General features: G+C 39.5%; 1 protein-coding gene across 11 annotated transcripts in view; it reads left to right on the top strand.

Annotated features, from left to right (window-relative positions):
* ubr4 (ubiquitin protein ligase E3 component n-recognin 4) overlaps nt 1-22,940 on the top strand; it is a 202,386-nt gene that overhangs the window by 154,046 nt on the left and 25,400 nt on the right. For all 11 annotated transcript variants that reach the window (XM_043675847.1, XM_043675850.1, XM_043675848.1 and 8 more), the window contains 13 exons: nt 3,928-4,012; nt 4,693-4,820; nt 4,925-5,054; nt 5,919-6,076; nt 8,612-8,721; nt 10,115-10,256; nt 12,594-12,675; nt 12,773-12,946; nt 14,719-14,840; nt 16,028-16,225; nt 19,308-19,388; nt 20,365-20,452; nt 20,616-20,743. In XM_043675847.1, the coding sequence (XP_043531782.1) occupies nt 3,928-4,012; nt 4,693-4,820; nt 4,925-5,054; nt 5,919-6,076; nt 8,612-8,721; nt 10,115-10,256; nt 12,594-12,675; nt 12,773-12,946; nt 14,719-14,840; nt 16,028-16,225; nt 19,308-19,388; nt 20,365-20,452; nt 20,616-20,743 (1,626 nt within the window). The remainder of the gene's footprint in view (nt 1-3,927; nt 4,013-4,692; nt 4,821-4,924; nt 5,055-5,918; nt 6,077-8,611; nt 8,722-10,114; nt 10,257-12,593; nt 12,676-12,772; nt 12,947-14,718; nt 14,841-16,027; nt 16,226-19,307; nt 19,389-20,364; nt 20,453-20,615; nt 20,744-22,940) is intronic.

The raw sequence follows: 22,940 nt of genomic DNA, 5'->3' as shown, positions 1-22,940 counted from the left end.
ATAAATGATTTGGATGTGAGCATAAGAGGTACAGTTAGTAAGTTTGCAGATGACACCAAAATTGGAGGTGTAGTGGACAGCGAAGAGGGTTACCTCAGATTACAACAGGATCTGGACCAGATGGGCCAATGGGCTGAGAAGTGGCAGATGGAGTTTAATTCAGATAAATGCGAGGTGTTGCATTTTGGGAAAGCAAATCTTAGCAGGACTTCTACACTTAATGGTAAGGTCCGAGGGAGTGTTGCTGAACAAAGAGACCTTGGAGTGCAGGTTCATAATTCCTTGAAATCGCAGATAGGTAGGATAGTGAAGAAGGCGTTTGGTATGCTTTCCTTTATTCGTCAGTGTATTGAGTACAGGAGTTGGGAGGTCATGTTGCGGCTGTACAGGACATTGGTTAGGCCACTGTTGGAATATTGCGTGCAATTCTGGTCTCCTTCCTATCAGAAAGATGTTGTGAAACTTGAAAGGGTTCAGAAAAGATTTACAAGGATGTTACCAGGGTTGGAGGATTTGAGCTATAGGGAAAGTTTGAACAGGCTGGGGCAGTTTTTCCTGAAGCTCTGGAGGCTGAGGGGTGACCTTATAGAGGTTTACAAAATTGAGGGGCATAGATAGGGTAAATAGACAAAGTCCTTTCCCTGGGGTCGGGGAGTCCAGAACTAGAGGGCATAGGTTTAGGGTGAGTGGGGAAAAATATAAAAGAGATCTACGGGGCAACGTTTTCACACAGTGGGTGGTATGTGTATGGAATGAGCTGCCAGAGGAAGTGGTGGAGGCTGGTACAATTGCAAGATTTAAAGAGGCAGGGTTTGGAGGGATATGGGCCGGGTGCTGGCAGGTGGGACTAGATTGCGTTGGGATATCTCGTCGACATGGACAGGTTGGTCCGACGGGTCTGTTTCCATGCTGTACATCTCTATGACTCTAAATCCCACAGATGTCATATCCAAAGATTATCAAGAATGTTTCTGAGTATATTATTTAAAGATTCACCTTATTCCTTGTTCTATTTGTAATTGGGACTTATTGTAGGAATTGTATTTCAATATTTGAAATGATAATTGATTGCACCTATGAAGATTATTAGATCAACCTGTGGTAGAGAAAAGTGGCATTGATAACAACTCTGTTTTCCTTGTTTAGCTGTCCACACATCAGAGGTTGCTGTCAGTTTTACACAGTATTAAGCCATTATTACTCCCCCAAATTCCAGAACAAAGCGTTTCTGCTTTGGGCAATTTGTGTTTTGAGGAATTGTTTCTCTTAAGTGCTTACTTAAACTTTTTTTTTGTGTTAAGATTGAATACCAAATCTGTCACATGAAAGAAGACAATTAGCCAACATTTTGTAAAAACTAAAGTATATCTATCACTTCAAAAAGATACACCTTGATATACTTGAATGATAACTTTCAGTTGTTTTGCTAATGTGGCTGAAAATAAGTCTGCTATAAAAATGTTTTTATTGGTGGCAACCTATAGCCTATGAGTAATTTAGGTTTAAAATACTGAAAATTATTGTTTTAACAAAATAGAGGCATTTCCTAGTTATACTGAGATACTGTCATCAGCTTCTCGGTAGATTTGTGGAAAACAAATTGCTTTTAAAAGCTATTAGAAAGTGTCCATCAGTGCTTTTGTATCCCATAGAACTAATTTAACTTAGAACATTTTTTGAAGTCATGTAAATTAGCACTGTTGGTTGTTTTCCAGTGGTAATTAATTAAATCAACTGGTGACGCAGTGGCTCAGTGGTTAGCACTGCTGCCCCCCTCACAGTGCCAGTGACCCAGGTTCTATTCCACCCTATGGTGACTTTGGAATTTGCAAGTTCTCTGGGTGCTCTGGTTTCCTCCCACCGCTCAAAGATTTGCAAGTTGGATGGATTGGCAATGAGAAATTTCCTATTCTGTCCAGGGATGTATAGTTTAGTTGAATTAGCCATTGGAAATGCAGGGACAAGGTCGGCTGTGGGTCTGGAAGGGATGTTCTTCAGAGGGCCAGTGTGGACTTGGTGGGCTGAATTGCTTGCTTCTACACTGTAGGGATTCTATGATTCTAGACAGCATGCACAGTTTTGAAAACAAAGTTCTCTTAAACTAATCTAAAATGTTGCAGAAACTAGCACGTATGTGCTTAAATTGCAGGCCATTGCAACTGCTCGTGATGCTTCGAGTACCTGCCTGTATCAAAGAGTAGGACCACTGATGAGAATGTGCATGTAAGAGGTGTATTTTGTCCTGGTATATTTTTAAATAAAGAATGATTGAAATAGAAGTGATGAGCAGTCTGCTCCAAAGCCAGTAAAATAAACAATTTGTGAGGTCTTTGGGTTTTTTAAAAGTTGGAACAATAGAAGCAGCCTGAATGGATGGGGTCGAGCTACCCCAGAACTAGGATTTTAAAAAAATTTTAGCTTTCAGTTGCTGGGGTCTTAAACCTGGATGTGGAAGCTCTTATCCCGCTCTGTGTTATAGCTAAAAGCTGGGGTTCTCCTCCTGCTAGAATTGCATGTGAGACAATCTATTTTACTGAATTTGCTTTTACCAAGAATGTATTTATGGGATGTTAATTAGTAGCAGTATATATTATTTTGTTAAGCATTTTGATAGTTACAGTTCAGCCAGTTCTTTTTATTTTGTCCATATATTAGTGTTTTGTTTAGTCTGGTAGTTTGACCATTCAGATTGCATCTGCAATTGCCTCACATTTACCTTTAAAATTTTTAAAAATACAGTCTAGTCTACCTTCTTAATATATTTTGAGGCAGTTTGATCCAGTCCATACCACCACCCATAATAATAAGCAATTCAAAAATATTTTAACAAGTGCAACTTCAATAATGTGTTATTTTCAAATGTTTCTCTGATATGTATGGTATTAAACGTTGTGCTGTGTTGCCTTGCTCTGCCAGCCTAAAATTACGCTCAAGGACTGTAGCCATCACAGAATATTCAATTCAAAATCATAGGTTAAAATCCTAAGAACATGATTTGCTCATTGGTATGTTCCTGTGTCCCTGGCTGATCCCAATCTGATCCCTCATTGCCCCCCTCAATTTACCATCCAATTCCATCACTCCATGAGCAAGGGAGCAGAGTGATGAGAGGGAAGTAGATGCCAAGGGGTCAGCACCAGGATTGTCAGGGAAGTGGCAATTGGAATGAGGAAATGGATGGCAAGTGTTCGATGGGCAGACGACAACAATGTCCACAGCGTTATATAGGCATACAGGAGGAATAGGGGCCAACTGTCAAGGTATGCAATGATGTCAGCAGCACTGATTTTCTTGTTCTAATGTAGTGGCAGAACTTAATGCAAATTATGCAATCTTTTGCTTGAGTTATGCTGATATAGGCAAAATTGCATTAAGAAAAACAGCACAATTTAATGAAAATTGTATTCCAGTATGAATTGTCTGGTGGCCTATTTGGCAATCAGAAACCATGGACATATAGACATGATGTTGCTTCCAGTGCCTGCAGACATAAGCAATTTATGGGGCCTCCCAGTGGCAACTAATGTTGTGTCAGAACATAGCCCCTCTTTCTGTACAGGCATGTGGTGAGGATAGGATTGGGCTTGGCTGTGTTGTATTCAAAGGCCAAATGATATACTGACCTCAGATGCAAATATTTTGGGGGGAATTAGGAAGAGGAAATGAGCAACTTTGAGACATAGGAACGCTGTCAACACCTACCTAACTGCATCTTTGGAAGACTTCAGGAGAAGAAAATTGGGCAAACTACGCAAGCGGTTACTGGTTTTAAGATAAATGCAGACTCATTTTTACATTTTGTTGCTCTCACACCCTTTCACAATCAAGTACACTGTCAAACAGGCTCTCTTGTATACCCAGTTTCTAACATGCACCTTCACTTACATGAACATTTTCTTCTCTGAAACTGTTTATTCCTACTTTCAGGCCAGTAGTCTTCAGTATGAAATGCTGTTACTGACTGATTCAATTTCAAAGGAAGATGCATGCTGGGAGTTGCGACTTCGATGTGGTAAGCTTAACTCAGTGAGATTGTTTAGTAGTAGCAAGCAGAGTCATATTCTAAGTTATAATGAAGCATTTTTGTTAACTGTTGTTTTAGGTGTTATTACCACTTGACTATTAATCCAGAGATGAAAGTAATGTTCTGAATCTTACCATGGGCAGATGATGGGATATGAATTCAAAAATAAAAGTTTGGAATTAAGAATTTAATTATCATTAAAACTATGTTGTTGATCATTGGAAAAACCCATCTAGTTCACTCATGTCCCTTGGGGAAGGAAATCTGCCAGCCTTACCTGGTTAGGCTTACATATGACACCATAACCACAGCAATATAATTGACTCGTTTTTAAAAAAAGAACTGCGGATGCTGTAAATCAGAAACAAAAATATAAATTGTTGGAAAATCTCAGCAGGTCTGGCAGCATCTGTGGAGAGAAATCAGAGTTAATGTTTCTGGTTGAGTGACCCTTTCTCAGCATTTGCTATGATTGACTCTTACTTGCCCTTTGGGGAATTCGGGATGGGCAGTGACACCCACCATTCTGTGAATGATTTATTTTTTTAAAAAGACAAACATCTGTACTAAATCTGTGTAGGTCATTTGAAAACTGTGTGCTTGTTTCCTTGTTGACCAAAGAGATTTGCTGCATTGTGTAATATCCTGATTCGTTTTCCTCCATGTAGCTCTGAGCCTGTATCTGATGGCTGTGAATATTAAGACCCCAGTGGTTGTTGAGAACATCACACTGATGTGCCTGCGAATTCTTCAACGGCTGATTAAACCACCTGCTCCAACTAGCAAGAAAAACAAGGTGATGAATACATTGAGTCAATCTACCTGCTCTTTGATCTAGTACATTGTGCTGGCTCCTTCCCTTAATTTCAGGTTTAACACTGTGTTCTTTTTCTTCTCTAGGATATCTCCGTTGATACCCTAACAACTGTTAAACCCTATAGTAATGAAATACATGCACAGGCCCAAGCATGGCTCAAGAAGGATCCCAAAGCATCATACGAGGCATGGAAGAAATGTTTGCCTGCCAGAGGTAGAGACAACTTTCACTCATGGCTTCTTTCAACATGTTACAGGTTTTAATGGCCCTACCGATAAGGTGCTGCATCTGGAGAGTAGAATTATCTTGACGTTGTACGTTGAGCAGGAATCTGATATTTGGAATGCTGTATGTAGTAAGGCATTGTGTCTGCTGCACAATCCTTCAGCTGAGGAAGAGTTCCAAAATAAGCCATTAAATCCTCATGCTTTAAGTAATCTCTTAAAGACCAAATGGTTTGCTGAGTTCTTTCTTTCTTAGATCGTTGTTTTATCTTTCCCCATTTTAGGTTGTAGCATTACTGCCAAGGCTATCGGCACTGCTTCTGATATAGTTCATGGAGAATATATTGTGCTAAATGTTCAATCATTTAACAGCACCTTTTGATAGTGTGCCTGAGATTAGAAGCACATTGAGCATAAAATGCCAGTGTGTCTATCGACATCTGACTGCAGTACTTAGAAAATCTGCAGACTGCACTGCTGTTGTCTTAATTTGCATAATGGCTCCTTGTTTTTGTTCAGTTGACTTTTTGATTAGGTAAGATAAGATCTGTGCCTGAGCACCTGGGGATCCTGTATCTAACTGAGAGTAGGAGTCTGAATCAGTACCAAGATTGTGCTGTTATAGATAATATATTGGTGGCTAAGTGACTTAAACTGTTCCATTTCATTGAGGAATGCAAAGCAAAAACATTGCCTAATTCTGCAACATAAAGTTGTGAAAGAAGCTGGTAGTGAAATTAACAAATTTGTTTTCAAACCATTCCAGTGAATTGAAGTTCCTTTGATTGTGCATAAATAAAAGTTCTGTGATAGCATTTTGATTGATTTGCAATTTTTCCTGTCCTTCCATTAGCTTTGGACAATGAAGGCAAAACACAAAGTAAAACTGAGCTGCGACAACTCTACCTGATGGAGAAATATGCATGGAAGTGGAAGCAGTTTCTAAGCAAACGTGGGAAGAGAAATTCACCTTTGGACCTCAAACTAGGACATAATAATTGGCTGAGACAGGTAAAGAGCATCGCCTGACTGAGTATAATGATATAACAGCAATACTGGCATGGGTCATATCCAGCAATGGTCTTGTAACTTATCTTCATTAAGCTCTCGTGTGTAGCTGTAACACATGCACTCAGGTTTTTTTCCACCTCTCATAATTAATGTACTTGCCCCAGGTCAAGATAGGGAATGTAGAAGCTGCCAAGTAAACTCCCTGTTTACAGGAAACACCTTTGATTAGGAGCATAAACATCAGCAGGGTATCGGTTAGCTCACTTGGCTAGATGGCTAGTTTGCAATGCAGAATAATGCCACAGCATTAGATTAGATTACTTACAGTGTGGAAACAGGCCCTTCGGCCCAACAAGTCCACACCGCCCCGCCGAAGCGCAACCCACCCATACCCCTACATTTACCCCTTACCTAACACTACGGGCAATTTAGCATGGCCAATTCACCTGACCTGCACATCTTTGGACTGTGGGAGGAAACCGGAGCACCCGGAGGAAACCCACGCAGACACAGGGAGAATGTGCAAACTCCACACAGTCAGTCGCCTGAGGCGGGAATTGAACCTGGGTCTCTAGCGCTGTGAGGCAGCAGTGCTAACCACTGTGCCACCGTGCCGCATGAGTTCAATTCCTGCACCAGCTGAAGCTACCACATCAAACTCTATTTATCTAACTCTCCCCCTGCCTGAGTCATGGTGACTCTCGAGTTAAACCACCACAAGCCATGTCTGTCTAACATGAGCAACCCAATGGTCTTATATGACTATGGCACTTTATAAACATCAGAGATCTGGTGGACTAATTGATCTATTTCTCTGTTGTAAATTCTGTGCCAACTACTGTTTCCTTGAATTCAGGGAGAAACAGAGTCTTTGTTCAGTACAGTAGTCAAACTCTACATGAGGGGATGATTGTGGGAAGGTGCAGCACTCGAACAATGCAGAATCACTGGGTCATGTCATTAAGGCTACCGTACATCGATTATAATTTGAATTGGGCCCATATTCTGCAAATGATCAAATTATGCTGCACGCTTTTCAAACCTGTGCTGTGATGCTGTAGGGTTTTATCAGCCTTTAATAATTTCAGTTGCCCAACACCCATTTATCTGTGAATACTGATTTCCTTCAGTTCCTGCCACTTTCAATGTTTTTGGGGTGTATTTTGTCCTCCTTGTTAGGATAGAACCAAATTATGTATTTAATTGGTCTGCTATCTCTTTGTTCCCTGTTATAACTTGCCATGTTTCTGACTGTAAGGGAACTACAGACTAATCTTGTCTGTACTAATCATTTTCTTTTCACATATAGAAGCTTTTATGATTAGTTTGCATGTTCTCTGCAAGCTTACTCATGTATTCTATTCCTCCCACTTAACCAATCCCTTTGTCTTCATCTGCTGAAATCTAAAATGCTCCCAATCCTTAGTGTTCAGTTTGTATTGGCCAATTTGTAAGCCCCTCCCTTGGATCTAATACTATCCCTAATTTCCCTTGTTAGCCATGGTCGGGTGACTTTTCTCATTTTATTTTAGTGCATGACTAGAATGAACAGTTGTTACAGTTCCTCCCTGCACTATTTAAATGTTTACGAGTGCCCAGTCCACTGTCATTGTTTAAGTTATGTTACCCAGTTTATCCCAGCCAGCTCATGCCCCATACCATTTGTAGTTTCCCTTATTCAGGTACGGAACCGTAGTCTCAGAATGAACTATTATCATCATAATGAAAAATTCTATCGTATTATGATTGCTCTTCTCCAAGAGGCCTTACACAGCTACCAATTATTCCTTTCTCATGACACAATACCAAGTTTAACATGGCCTGTTCTCTGTTGGTTCCTCAGTGGATTGATCCACAAAACCATCCCATATGTACTCCCAAGCATTCTTCCTCTATGACATTGTTACTTATTTGATTTGCCCTGTCTATATGCAGATTAAAGTTGCTCACAATTACTGCTGTATCTTTTATTGCTTGTGTCTTTAATTTCCTAAGCTCAACCTGTACAGATTCCGCGTCACTGGAGCTCATATCTGTCTTTGCTGTTGTGTTAATTTCCTCTTTAACCTAACCAGCAATGCCAACCTATATCCTTTTCATTTTTTCTGTCATTCCATAAAACTGAATATCTGGGAGGTTCTCATCCCCGGTCATTTTGCAGCCAGTTTTTCTGGGGTAACTTCTGCATTGTTTCACATTTTGTCTGAGGTCTTTTTCTGTGGTTCTCAAGTCCATGAGTTACTTAAAATTGCTGACCACCAAGTGGTGTCTCTTGAGGTAGTGGTAAGTAACGCATGTTAAGTTTAGGTAACTATATTGCCGCCTCGTTATGCTAGAGTGAACGTGGAAGTTGGTCATGTGGTTTCATTCTGGTTTTTGGTTCATTACCATGAGCAGATGTTAAAGCAGCACAGCTCTTACAGTAATAATGGAAACTCTGCCAGCAGGTTGCCTGAAATTAATGGACTTATCTCTTTTCTACCGTTCTGAAATCACTGTACTATGTATGACCCATTCGACTTTGCTGTTTCTTAGGTTCTGTTCACTCCTGCGACACAAGCTGCACGTCAGGCTGCCTGTACTATTGTGGAAGCACTTACCACCATCCCAAGCCGCAAGCAACAAGTCCTTGATCTCCTGACCAGGTACTTTTTCATTATTCAGAAAAGTACAGCTTCAAAGCCTTTTCAGTAACTCCAGGTTGAAGTCTCAATTACAGCATCGTAGGTCAATGGAGCAAATTTGTAATTTTGCCTGTTAGAGAATTCTTACCTTGTCTGCATTGCATATTTATGATTTTAGGAGAAAGTGAGGGCTGCAGATGCTGGAGATCAGAGTCAAGATTAGAGTGTTGCTGGAAAAGCACAGCAGGTCAGGCAGCATCCGAGGAGCAAGAAAATCGACGAATCCCTGATGAAGGTCTTTTACCCGAAACGTCGATTTTCCTGCTCCTCTGATGCTGCCCGACCTGCTGTGCTTTTCCAGCACCACTCTAATCTTGACTGTTCATGATTTTGACTGGCATTCTGGTAGATTATTCAGGTTCCTCAATGTCAACATACTTGTGAAAGTTGGAGCAAGGGAAGACTTACTTTAGGCAGTGTAACCTTGTCTATGGTTGGGTCCCGAAGAAGGGCTCATGCCCGAAATGTCGATTCTCCTGATCCTTGGATGCTGCCTGACCTGCCGCGCTTTTCCAGCAACACATTTTCAGCTTTAACCTTGTCTATGATACAAATTTCAAGTTTTGCTTTCTCATTAAGAACTTCCAAGCAAGATATAATTAAATTGCAAATAAATTAGCCTTTTAGCAGGAGGATGTGAGTACTATTTTTGGATTTTTCTTCAGTCTTTTTGTAAGAATGTTAAGTTTCCTATTAAGATGTAATTGTTCATTCCTACTGATTGTAATTATGGAGTACATGCTTTTGCATCAAAAACAAGAGCATGGATATACTCAGTGGGCTTTGGCACCATTTCAGAGTTGTAACTTTCATCAGAGCTGGAAAAGATAGAGATGTAATAGGTTTTGAGTAAGGAGTTAGTGTGACAAAGATGAGAAGAAAACCTGTGATAGGATGAAAAGCGGAGGAGACTCCATGACAGAAAATGTAGTCCTCTATAACCATATGAGAATGGTGATGATGTTAGTAAAGAAATAAAAGATGTGCCTTCAGCAATGTGCTGCTCACTGCGAGAAGAAATAGCGCATCAAACAAATAAAAGGAAACAAATGGAGCAGAATTTTTGGTCTTAAATTATTGAATTCAGTGTTGAAATTGGAAGACATTGCTTTTTTGCCACTGTTACAAACACCAGGATGAGGATGGTTCCAAGTTAATCTGGGTGCTGTTGTGGAGTCGCCTAATTCTGAGGAAATGCAACTGACTCACTTTGTAGTTTTTCACTAATGTTAACTCCGTGATGATCAGTGGTCAGCTTTGGAGACAAATGTTTGCGAGTAGAATTACTGGAACTGCTACTCGGTTTTCAAATGGTGGTGTATGATTTTAACCTTTTGCATTTTTGTATTGCTAGTTACCTGGATGAACTAAGTGTTGCTGGAGAGTGTGCAGCAGAATATCTTGCACTCTATCAAAAACTCATCAAACCAGCTCATTGGAAAATCTACCTGGCAGCTCGAGGAGTGCTGCCATACATTGGAAACCTGATCACAAAGGTCTGACTCTGACGAGCCAATTTTGCTTTTATTCCAAAATCTCAGATGTTATAACTATTTTTCCATAACATTATGTCATGATTGGCACAGATCTCGATCTCCACCCTATTTAACTCACCAATTAAATGGCTTCTGCCCAGATGTCTAAGAAAAATGTTTTCCAAGATTTTAATCTCTGTCTCATTTCCCCTCCCTGCATAATTTGCCTCAGGTGATCATTATCTTTTTATCTTTCGTTGATATTAGGTACCAAACCAATTGCTAGTTAATCCCCTGAGAGTCTGTTGCATTGTTAAGGTTCATTAGATCAGAGACAAGTTTAGCAACAGATGTGTACTGCCAGTATGATGACAACACTGGTTTAGATCACTTGTAGTAAGCAAAGTGACATTTCAGAGTTGTCACTATGCTATTTGTATTTGAGAGGTCAATATATGAGCTGTAGTCTGGAGAGGGTTGATTCTGGTCAGGGTTGATACAGTGTACATATTTGTTTTCAAATGTAATTTTGTTGAGTAAATGTTAATAAGACCTATCATTGGACAATCCCACCCTCACTGAAATGCCAGCCTTTTTACAGGTGTTTTGAATACCTTGAAAGGGTTGGGCCCAGTTGTCAATGTTTTTCTGTTGTGTGCAGAGTTAAAGTACTGTGGGAACAGAGTTTTCTGTAACTTAATTAGACTTTCAAAGCATAATAAAAGCTATGCTATTGTAAGATAGGGTGAATTTGAACTATTTGGAACTTGGCATACCATCAGCATGTTTGCGCAATAATGTATTTGCTATGCTATTCAATTCACCACAAATGGTCATGAACTTTAAAGAAAAGAGAAAATAGGATCATGAGTATGCCATTCAGCCCTTCGAGCCTGTTCCACCATTCAGTATGATCATGGCAGATTATCCAACTCAGTAAACTGTTCCAGCCTTCTCTCTGTACCCTTTGATCCCGATAGTCCCAAACACGTTATTTAATTTCTTCTTGAAAGCAGCATCCAGTGTTTTTGTGGCAGAGAATTGCAAAGGCTCACCATTCTCTAGGTGAAGACATTTCTCTTCATTTGAGTCATAAAGGCCTAACCCATATCCTTAGACTGTGACCTCTGGTTCTGGACACCCGGCCATTGTGAGCATCCTTCATGTGTTTATCCTGTCCAGTCTTGTTCGAATTTTCTTGGTTTCTATGAACTTACCCCTCATTTTTCAAAACTCTAGTGTATATCGTCTTCGATCCAGTCTCTGTATGTGTCAGACATCTCTGCTCTTGTACTTGAATCCTCTTGCTACAAAGTCCAATGTATTATTTGCCTCCTTCACTGATTTCTGAAGCTCCATACTTAAGTTTCAGTAATTGGTGTACAAGGGCACCCACGTCTCATTACACTTCCTCCTTTCCCAATCTATGGCAATTCAGATAATCTGCCTCCCTGCTTTTGCTGAATAACCTCATGTTTAGCTACGTTATTCTACATCTGACGTGTATTTGCCCACTCAGTTAACTTGTCCAAAGGAAGATAAATTTTGAATTTTAAAAAAATGCTATAAATACTCGGCCAGTCAAGCAGGGTCTGTGCAGAGAGGAGTAAAGTTAATATACAAGTGACTTTTCCTCAGATCTTTAGGATTATTCATTTTCATTGTATTGCTCTTGTTTCTGTTTAGTGTAAATCTAATTTTCCACCTGATTCACAGTTCTTTATGAATTTTAGGTTGCTTGTAAGCATTAGTGTTAATCTCACCAATGTTCTGTTAACTATGGGATGTTCACATTTTCATAATTCTATAGATTCAATTGCTAATTTTTAACAGGTCAAGGCAGTAACAGCACAACAAATTTAAATTTATAAGATAAGATTCTGCTTCAGAAGCAGGAGTCCTTTTTAAGAGAAGGTACGCAAAGGATTTGCTGACGAGCAAGTTTGCTTAGTAATTCTATTAAGATAGTTTAGATGGCTGGTTTCTGCCAGAGTGGCATTGTGGTTGCAATTTAAGATTCATGTCCTGGGTTAACGGAAGAATAAAAGTCAATCTGCTCTTGTTGCTATTTACTGACTCCTATTGGAAAGCGTGGAAATCACGTTAGGACAAGTGGATTCATCTGTGATGCCCTCCAAATAGAATAACCACACTGTTAAACTTACATAATGAAAACTACTATTTGAATGAGATCAGAGGAGGTAACAAGGATCAGTGCCTCTCCCACTTTGAGTGAATTTGATGGTTTCATGAAAATGAAGAATGAAAAGAGTGTCCATGCTTTAATTGCTTATTGCTATTGTCCATTGTGTCCGAATGCTTCAGTTTTGATGCTCATGTTACCTGGTTTTGTTTCAGGAAATTGCCCATTTACTGGCACTGGAGGAGGCAACACTTAGTACTGACCTTCAGCAGGGATATGCTTTAAAAAGCCTGACAGGTGAGGTGTACAGAGTTACAGAACAGCGTTGCACACTAATATGCAAATTGGTAGTTATATATTAGACATATTCACTATTTCACTACCCTGTTTGCAGGTCTACTTTCATCTTTTGTGGAGGTGGAATCAATAAAACGTCACTTCAAGAGCCGCTTGGTGGGCACAGTCCTGAATGGCTACTTGTGTCTGCGAAAACTAGTGGTTCAGCGGACAAAGCTGATTGATGAGACACAAGACATGTTGCTGGAGATGTTAGAAGACATGACAACAGGTAGTAACACAAGCACATTTGAGCTCAAACTTAAGTTTAATTTTAAAGGGGAGCAAAGATCAGTACTTCTGTCCATTTCTCTGTCTGTGCCCTCCCCCTCTCTTACATCTTGAGATTGTAAAAAAAACACTGCATATGCAGGTTCTCTTTTTTTTTAGTGACATGTTGACTTGGAATTTTGATACGTGGAAGACAGACATTTAACCCATTATACCTCTGTTAGCTTTCTGAAACAATTCTTCCTAAATTTAATTTTGAAGATCTTTGTTAGATCTCCTCAACTGAAGAGCTGTAGTTTGCTAAGTGTGTACTCTTAAAGCCTTGGTCTCATTGGTGTACTTGGTATAATTTAGTGAACCTTTCTACGACAATGACATGATCCTTAAAGTGATTCACCTAAAACTAGACACAATATTCAAATCATTTTGAACTATTTTCACTCATTACATTTTTTTTCAAGTAAGTGATTAATGTAGATTATAAATAGCTGATGTCACAATCTGGATCGTTGGAGCACCCCTCTAGGAAGAGTGTGTTAATCTGAAAATGATCTGTTGGTTCTGACTGCTTGTTTGTTTCCTATCCTTCGATCTTTTGCTCATGCTGAGAGATTCCTCCATCCCCGTGTGCCTTTATTTCATGCATAGACTTTTGAGTAACACCTTGTTAAATGCTTTTGGAACTCCAACTATACTCCATTTGTTAGTCTCCTTTGTAATATACTATCAGTTACATCTTTGGAAACTTTACTTTGTCAAACACGATTTTGCTTTCATAATGCTATGCTGATGATTGTGGTCTTCAATGTCCTGTTATCTCTTCATTAATAAATTCCTACAGTTTTCTGATGATTGACAACAGGTTAACTGGCCAGTGGTTCCCTGTTTTCTTCCATGCTTGGATAGCAATGTTAAATTTGCAACTTCCATCCACAGAAACTGTATAAAGAATTTTGAACAGTCCCAGCAAGTGCCCTTGTTATTTCCACAGTCAATTCTTTAAAAACTATGTTATGGGCCATCAGATGTGGGGTGTTTGTCAGCTTACCAGCCCATTAATTTCTCCAGTGCTTAGCTTTACTAATGTCAATTACTGATATTAGTAAGGTCTTCACTTATTGGGGACCAAATGTCCATTAGTAGTGGTATTTTATTGTGTTATTTTTGTGAAGACAACTGTTTATCAACATCTTTGACATTTTGATGCTCTCCACTGTAATTTTTCCTGCCTCAACTTTTAAGGGCCTGTAGTTCATTTTGTTTTCTTGCTGTCTCTCTTGGCATGTAGTCTTATTAACTCCAGTCTATTTTTATGTGTTTGATTACACTCTTTTTTCTCTCTCTCACCAAATTCTTGTCCATTCTTTGCTCACATTTAAGACTTCCCAATTCTCAGGCTGTGACTTTCCTTAACAATATTATAAGCTGCCTCTTTTAATGTTACAATGTCCTAAATCACTTACGCCATTCACAGGTGGACTTTATCTTAACCTGTAGTGTTCCTAGTTCTCAATTTAACAAGCTAGAAAAACAGGATGTGGAAGGAAGTTTAGAAACGGGTAAGTTGCCATGTAAGAGGTTGCTACACAACATTAGGGTTCATGGCATTAAGAGTAAATAGACTATGTTAAACAGGTGTTCTAGAGATGACCGGCTTTACAGCATGTGATGATGTGTTTAAAGCTGTTTGAAAGTTTGAGTCTGGTGTTTTCTCAGGAGTAAAAATATTTTGTTTGTAGTGTTGATTAAATTCTAACCCTCACACTTCTGTAGGTACAGAGTCTGAAACAAAGGCATTCATGGCTGTCTGTATTGAGACTGCTAAACGATACAGTCTTGATGATTACCGAACACCAGTTTTCATCTTTGAAAGACTATGCAGCATCATCTACCCGGTAAGTACAAAAGGAAACGTGAAAGTATTTTTTTTTAACATTAGATCAGTTATCTGGCCTACAGGAAGAACTATACATGAATGGCTCAGTCAGAAGTCATATATCCTTGTAGCTTAATGTTGCACAAAACCAGGATGCTGTATAAGTCAGCCATATTAAAACAGTTAAAAATTGTGACTCATTGCTTGTTTTTGCAAATCTGTACGTGCATGATTCATGGTAGTCAAAACCAAGACATTATTGGTGTTAATTATTTGCACAATTCTGTGTTTTCATTATTTAAGTTTTTAAGAAATGAATTTTTATCATTGAAATTTATAACTGTAATTGAGACTTTTCTACCAAGCTGAATTATAGTTGTACAGTTGTTGTTGTATAATTGCTCTTGCAGTTTCTTTGATAGTTTAAAAATGCATGTTACTGAACAACAAGTACCAGAAGGATCCAGTGATATTTATATGGCTTTTTATACAGTCCCAAGGCCTCCTTAAAACCTGAAGGGAGAAAATTGCTGAGCCAAAGGAGAGAGTGGAAGGGATGATTTTGTTCAGGACATTTTGTTTTGTAAGGGGTCTTGAAGGAAACAAGGGAACTAATTGGAAGGTATTTAAGAAAGGAATTTCAAAGCATAGGGCCTAAATGGCTAAATGTATGGTCACCAATGATGAGACAAAGCGAGAGGAGGGAATGTATAAGAAGCTGGAAACAGGTGATAGATTGAGGGAGGAGGGTTAGTGGGCTTATATAACATTGGAAGATATTAACAGGCATAGGGCTGAGCAAAGTCATGGAGGATTGAGATGCAAGTGGAGATGGTGCTATATCAATGCATCTTATGCCAATATAGGTGTTCTTTGTTACAAATGCAAATGAGAAACGAATAGGAATAAAAGGATCAGCTTCCAGTCAAAGCGGAGATTCGATTTGATTACAGTTGGACAGTTTTTAATATAGTATTTAAACAGCAAAAGCAATAGCTAGACTAGAGGTGAAGTAAGTTCAGGGCGAGAGAATTGGACCTTCAGGATAGAGGCAAAGTAACTGAATGTTGATAAAAAAGTGCTGTTGTAACAATCATGAGGCTATTTATGCAGAATGTTTCCTTACTAATAATTCTACATCGGTGATGTTCAATGCTGGTAAAACAAAGATGATTATCTTTGTCAATACATCTGCTCTCTTAAAAGGAGGAAAATGAAGTGACTGAGTTCTTTGTGACTTTGGAGAAAGATCCACAACAAGAAGACTTCCTGCAGGGCAGGATGCCAGGAAATCCCTACAGCAGCAATGAGCCTGGAATTGGACCACTAATGAGAGACATTAAAAATAAGATTTGTCAGGATTGTGACCTCGTAGCACTGCTTGAAGATGACAGCGGAATGGAGGTATGAACCAGTACAAAACAAAACAGTGGAAAAAAAAATGAAAACCTGATTCCAGCAAAACACTATGATGGGGTGGTACGTATATGGAATGAGAGGAAGTGGTGAAGGCTGGTACAATTGCAACATTTAAGAGGCATCTGGATGGGTATATGAATAGGAAGGGTTTGGAGGAATATGGGCCGGGTGCTGGCAGGTGGGACTAGATTGGGTTGGGATATCTGGTCGACATGGACGGGTTGGACCGAAGGGTCTATTTCCATGCTGTACATCTCTATGACTTGGAGTCTTTTAGTTTAAAGAGAAGGCTACAACCCTTATTTATTTTTACAGTTGTGCCCAGTATGTAGGTGTATTTGAGTATATTGCCCAAACTGTGTCTGAAGAAGTTGGTAGCAGCTCTCTTAATTGTAACAGTTCTAACAGTGAACTTCTAAACATCTGTCACTGTTACAGAATTGAGAAAATTTTAGACAGTCGTAGCCAGTGCATCCAGTAATTGCAGCTAACTCTTTCTGAAATGATATAGGCTATCAGATTCTGGGAATTTGTCAGATTTAGTTCTTTTGAGATTGTCCAATACCTTTCCCTGCTTATCCAAATTACCTTAAGCTCTTTTATTCTTATGAGCCCCTCAGTTGCTATCTACATCTAGTTTGTAACTACTGACATGAAGACAGGCAGAAAAAACTTGTTCAGTGTCACTGGCATTTCTTCATTCCCCGATAATATCCCTTGTCTCTATCTAAGGATAAACATCTCATCTAACTACCCTTGTTTCCAATCTATTGTTAGGGTTCTTATAGTCTGCTTTCTGGCAAGTTTCATTCTATTTGTTTTCCCCTTTTTATCAACTTTCTGGTGGCTATTAGCTGGTTTATAAAACGCTTAATGGTGCTCAGCCATGCAATACTGTGCAATATAATAAGCTCCTAGATCATAAGACCATAATCAATCGGAAGAGGAGTAAGCCATTTGGCCCCAAGAGTAAGATTCATCAATCATTAGGACCATGGCTGATCCAGTATTCCTCCCATTCACTTTCCTGCCCTTTCCCCATCAGCTTTGATTTCTCCTTCTGATTGAGAATCTATCTATCTCAGCTTTAAATATACAGAAGATCTCTGTCCCCACAGGTGTCTCTGGCAAGGAATTCTAAAGGTATTCAATCCTTTGAGAGAAGAAATTTCTCCTCATCTCAGTCTCAACTTGATACTTATTTATTCTGAGACCATGCAGTATGGTCCTAGACTCTTCCTGTGAGGGGAAAGATCCTATCTGCATTTACCCTGTCAGGCCCCTTAAGAATCCCATATGTTTCAATAAGGTCACTACTCATTCTTCTCTGCTCCATTGAGTGGAGTCCCATTGCTTATAAGGCATTCTCTCCATACCAGGGATCATCCTTATGAACCTTCACTGAACTGCCTTCAATGAAATGTTATCTTCCCTGAAATAAGGGGACGAAAACTGCTGTCAGTACTCCACATGTGGTCTCACCAGCTCCTTAGACAGTAAGACTTCTCTGATACACCCAACCCCTTGAAATAAGGGCCAATATTCCATTAACCTTCCTAATTATCTGCTGAAACTGTGTGCTAGCTTTGATGTTTTGTGCACAAATATCCCAAAGTTATTGGTATGGGCTTTCTGCAGTTGTAGCTTGTGTTGTAGCTTTCTGCAGTTTTTCTCTGATTAGCCTGTGGGACAGCACGCTTGCTTCTGATTCAAGCCTCCATGTGTTAGTAAGGAGGACTTTACACGGTTTCCTAATCTAGGTTTGCCGTTGTTTGTTTCTGGTTTCTACATCTGTCTGTTTTTATTACTTAACTTATCACAGCATTACAAAGTTTTTCAGGACCATTTCAAAGGGCAGTTAAGAGTCAGCCATGTTGCTAAGGGTCTGGAGTTGTATATCAGCCAGACCAGGTAAGAATAGCAAATTCCTTCCCTAAAAGGGCATTAATGAACCAGATGGGTTTTAATGACAATCAGTACTGGTTACATGGTCATCATTTGATTCACATTTAATTCCAGATTTTAGTGGCATTCACATTTTGCCATTTATCTTGTTAGGATTCAAACCATGCCCCTGGAACATTAGCACGGGACTCTAGATTATGAGTGTGACGCTGGAAAAGCGCAGCAGGAGAGTGGATATTTCAAATAAAGCTCTTCATCAGGAATGTTGGGGTGGAGAAGGGGGCTTAGAGATAAATGTGGGGTAGGGTGGAAGGTAGCTGGGAAGGCATCCTTTGCCGGTAAGATTACAATATTTCTGTCTTTTCTGACACAAACCTACCACCACACTGAAACAGCTCCTGATGAACTTAAAGTATCCCATACCAATAACCAACAAAATGAACATCATATACAACATACCCTGCAACAAACATTACATTGGACAGACGGGAAGGAAACTAGCCGTCAGGATACATGAGCACCAACTAGCCACCAAAAGACATGACTAACTATCACAAGCATCCTTACACACAGACAAAGTTCAACTGGGACAATACATCCATCCTGCGATAGGCTAAACAAAACACACACAAGAATTCCTACAGGCCTGGCATTCAAACCAGAACTCCATTAAATCCATATTGATTTGGACCCCATTTACCAATCTCTCAGAAAAAGAGCGGGAAGTGATCACACCCACCAGAACAGACCAAGACAGATAAATAGCAAGCGAGACAGAACGCCAGTGTTTCCGAGGCTCACTGATGACGTTACCTAGTATGGTGGCGAACAAATCTACCAGCTGAATGAGCAGGTGTACAACCAGATTACCGTTCTGGCTGTGCTTTTTCTTTGTTTTAGCACCATAGCTGTTCACTTTCCTCAGTACATCCTTTTTTTAGTCTTACTTATGTCATTGGTTCCCCTCCTGCACCACGACAACTAGATTCTTTTCCTCCCATTCCAAACTTGCCTGCAGCTCAGAGGAGATGCCCTTAATCTTGGCATGCAGCCAAGCAACCTGCTCTCCTTAGCTGCTGTGAATTGGTTAAGTTTATAGTTTGCAGGATAACTTTTATTAAAAGTAATATTGATCATCTAAGACTTGTGCTTTTCTTCTTAGCTCCTGGTTAACAACAAAATAATCAGTTTGGACCTTCCAGTGGCTGAAGTGTACAAGAAGGTCTGGTGTCCAGCCAATGAGGTGAGAGCAAGCCAGCAATTTAGAGTTATCAGTACAGGAGAACCTCGATTATCCTAATATGATGGGCAGGCACTATTTTGTTTGGATAATCGATTATTCGGTTAATCGATTAAATGCCTTTCCTCTGGAGCTCAGAGCTTTTAAAAGTCTGCTCCCCGTTCAGGAGACTGCAGCAGCACACAGTGTGCAAGGCCCCGCTCCTGACACCCTCCCACCCCAACACCGCCCCCAACTCTGGACACGCCCTCCCCCTCTCCAGGGCAGCTAGATTGGACACCAACAACAAGACTGCTGCTGCATTTGTGGGTAAGTCTCCAAATAGTGTGCAGCCACAGCCCCACACACAACCTTTTACTGCAACTTTTTGACAGGTTCCACCTTTGCCCTGCACAGGACAATGTTGGAGAGATGATGTGGGGAAGGGGGGTTTAGAGTACACCCCTGTGTAGAACTCCAGGGAAAGTGTGGGGCGAGAGAGGGCGGGCAGACAGTCATTTAGAGACGGTGCCTGTTTAATCACTGTAAACAAAAGAAGCGATCACTGTTGGAAACACGTCTTTGATGTAATGTTTCCATCGGGACCTCGCGATCTCCTTCGGATAATCCGATTTTCGGATAATTGGTATTTGGATAATTCAGGTTCCTCTGTAAATGAGGTGAATTTCAGGTAGGGATACAATTCCACAATTGTTAAAGGCACAATTGGCTTCTGGTTGAGGTTGTAGGTTTTCTGAATGGGATCTTGTAGCACATAGTGTCCCTACCTTTAAACCAGAAGACCTATGTTCAGAGGTACTGTATATAATATTTCTGATTAGGTTAAGTTCAGAGAAACACTTTTTTTCTTAATTGACCAACTGAAATGAGTTGAACAGAAGTTCCCAAATCCCTCTAAGTGTTTTTAATGTTTAACCCAAGTGTAACTGTGTACCATAACTTTGCTATTTAGTGAATAATTTGTTTTAATGTTGCACAGGGTGAGCCAATGCGTATAATCTACCGAATGCGAGGACTTCTTGGAGACGCAACTGAAGAGTTTATTGAATCATTGGATTCCACCACAGGTAATAATAATATTTGCACACAGATAATAGTTGTATTTTTAGGTTTTCCATCCTTACCTCTTGTCCCAGCTCATGCTGTAAATCAATAAATGTTTCTTCTACCCTGACATTCATTGCAATTGTTTTTGCCACCATTCTGTTAAGCAATGTTCTTTCTGTGTAGATGAAGAAGAGGATGAAGAGGAGGTATATAAAATGGCAGGTGTGATGGCTCAGTGTGGTGGTCTTGAGTGTATGCTAACTCGATTGGCTGGAATCAAAGACTTCAAGCAGGGTCGACACCTTTTAACTGTGAGTGTCTGAAGCGGAGCGTGATCTGTGCTATTCATCTTTAGATCGAAGTATGCAAACAGTAGGACATACATCCATGTACATAACGCTAATAAAACTTGATCTTGTAGTCTTATGTTTCCATGGATTTGGGCCTGAATCATTAACTAAGCCTTCTTAGAACAAAGAACCAGAGAAATATACATTGGTGTTTCTCAGGGGGTCAGTTCTACAGCCACTACTGTTTTATATATTTAACATGGACTTGGGAAAACTGCATAATTTCCAGATTTACAGATGGCACGAAACTTGGAAATTTAGTAAAAGTGAGGAGTATTGCCAGAAGGACATAGATTGTTGGTATGGGCAGATGCAAGTTAACTTTGGAGTATGGAAAATGAGGGGAGATATGAAATCAATGGCACGATTTTCTATTAGATGCAGGAACTACAGGACTGGAGGCATAGATGTGTACATATCTTTGAAGGTGGCAAGAGAGTTGAGAAAGCTGGTTCAAAATTACAGAAGGGGTATAAAAGGTGTATGAATACTAAAGCAAGGAAGTTATCGTAAACCTTCTAAGTCATTGGTTATCTCCCAGTTGGGCCGTTGTGTGTAATTCTAAAACCTGATTGAGGATAAGTGCCACATCCTTGCAGAGAGTCCAGAGAAATTTTACAAGAATATCATTGGGCATATGGAAAGAAAGTTGAATCGTTCTGCTTAGAGCAGAGAAGGTGAAGCAATTTAATAACAGCACTCAAAAACATGAAATCTTTTGATAGAGTAATTAATGCAAGACTTTTCTTATGGCACAATGCAGAATTAGAAACACTAATTGGGGAAAGCAAACTTCAATGGGACAAGAATGGATTTATGTCAAATAAACTAGAGTCAACGGTTGGTGGGAAAAAAGCAGTTGAACAATGAGCTATCTTCATAAATAAATGCTTTGGGCACAATAAAGATATATTCTTTGAAAGGGAAAAGTGGGGGCAAACAAATCTAGAGAGCTGTTTAAATGACAAAATATATAGAAATTATGATAGAGAAAAAATATATATTTAGGACAGATGTTGCATTGAAAATACAACTGAGAACTGGCCTGAATTCAGAAGGTTTCAGGATTGGTTTTAAATAAAAAAACAAGTGAGAAGCTAAAAGCAAATACAAAAAGAGATCGGCAACTAACATTAAAGTGAATCCCGAGGTTGTCTTTAGCCATGTAAATTGTAAAAGTATGCTAAGAGGAAGAGTAGGGCTGATCAGCCAAAATGTGGATTTACACATGAAGGCCAAGGGCATGCCTGGACTATTACCATAGTTTGTATTTACCAAGTGATAACCAGGTGTGGTCAAAGAGAAGGAAATTCAGTTGCCAAAAGGGTTTGAAATTGATGAGAAGGTGGCATTAAATAGACTGTCAATATTTAAATTTGACAAGACAACAGAAACAGATAAAATTAATACGACCATAAGTTGTAGGAGCAGATATGGCCATTTGGCACTTGCTAAGGTGCATAACCTCACATTTTCCAACATTTATATTCCATCTGCCAAGTTTTTGCCCACTTAATTAACTAGTCTATAACCTTCAGTATACTCTGTCATTCTCATAATTTGCTTCCCACTGTTTTTGTCATCCCCAAACTTGGCTATAATATGTTCACTGTCCTTATCCAAGTCATTAATGCAGTTTATAATTGTGGCCCCAGCATAGATCCCTCTTGCACTCCACTACAGACTGCTGTGAATCCTACATTTTCTGTCTTTAATTAATTAGCCAATTCTCTATTCAAGCTAATATACTACTTCCAACATCATGGCTCTTGTCCTATTAAGTGGCCTAGTGTGTGGTACTTGCCTCAATATCTTTTGGAAATAAAGATATTACATCTATTGGTTCCCCTTTATTTATCCTGTTAGTCACCACCTCAGAATTCTAATGAATTTTTTAGGCATGATTTTATCTTCATGGAGACATGCTGACTCTGATTATATTATGAATTTCTAAATGCTCTGCTGTTGCATCCTTTATAACAGACTTTAACATTTTCCAAATGACTTGCGTTATGTTAACTGGTCTATAGTATTTTTTTGTGATCGTCCCTTTTTGTATGGGGGTGCTATATTGATGGATCTTTTGGAACTGTCCCAGAATCTAAGGATTCTTGGAAGTTTACTATTCACTTCCTCACTCTCAGTGGCTAATTCTTTT

This window comes from Chiloscyllium plagiosum, chromosome 34, assembly GCF_004010195.1.
Source record: "Chiloscyllium plagiosum isolate BGI_BamShark_2017 chromosome 34, ASM401019v2, whole genome shotgun sequence".
Classification (NCBI taxonomy): Eukaryota; Metazoa; Chordata; class Chondrichthyes; order Orectolobiformes; family Hemiscylliidae; genus Chiloscyllium; species Chiloscyllium plagiosum.
Note: the sequence above shows the minus strand (reverse complement) of the source record. Positions and strands in the feature narration are given on the sequence as shown.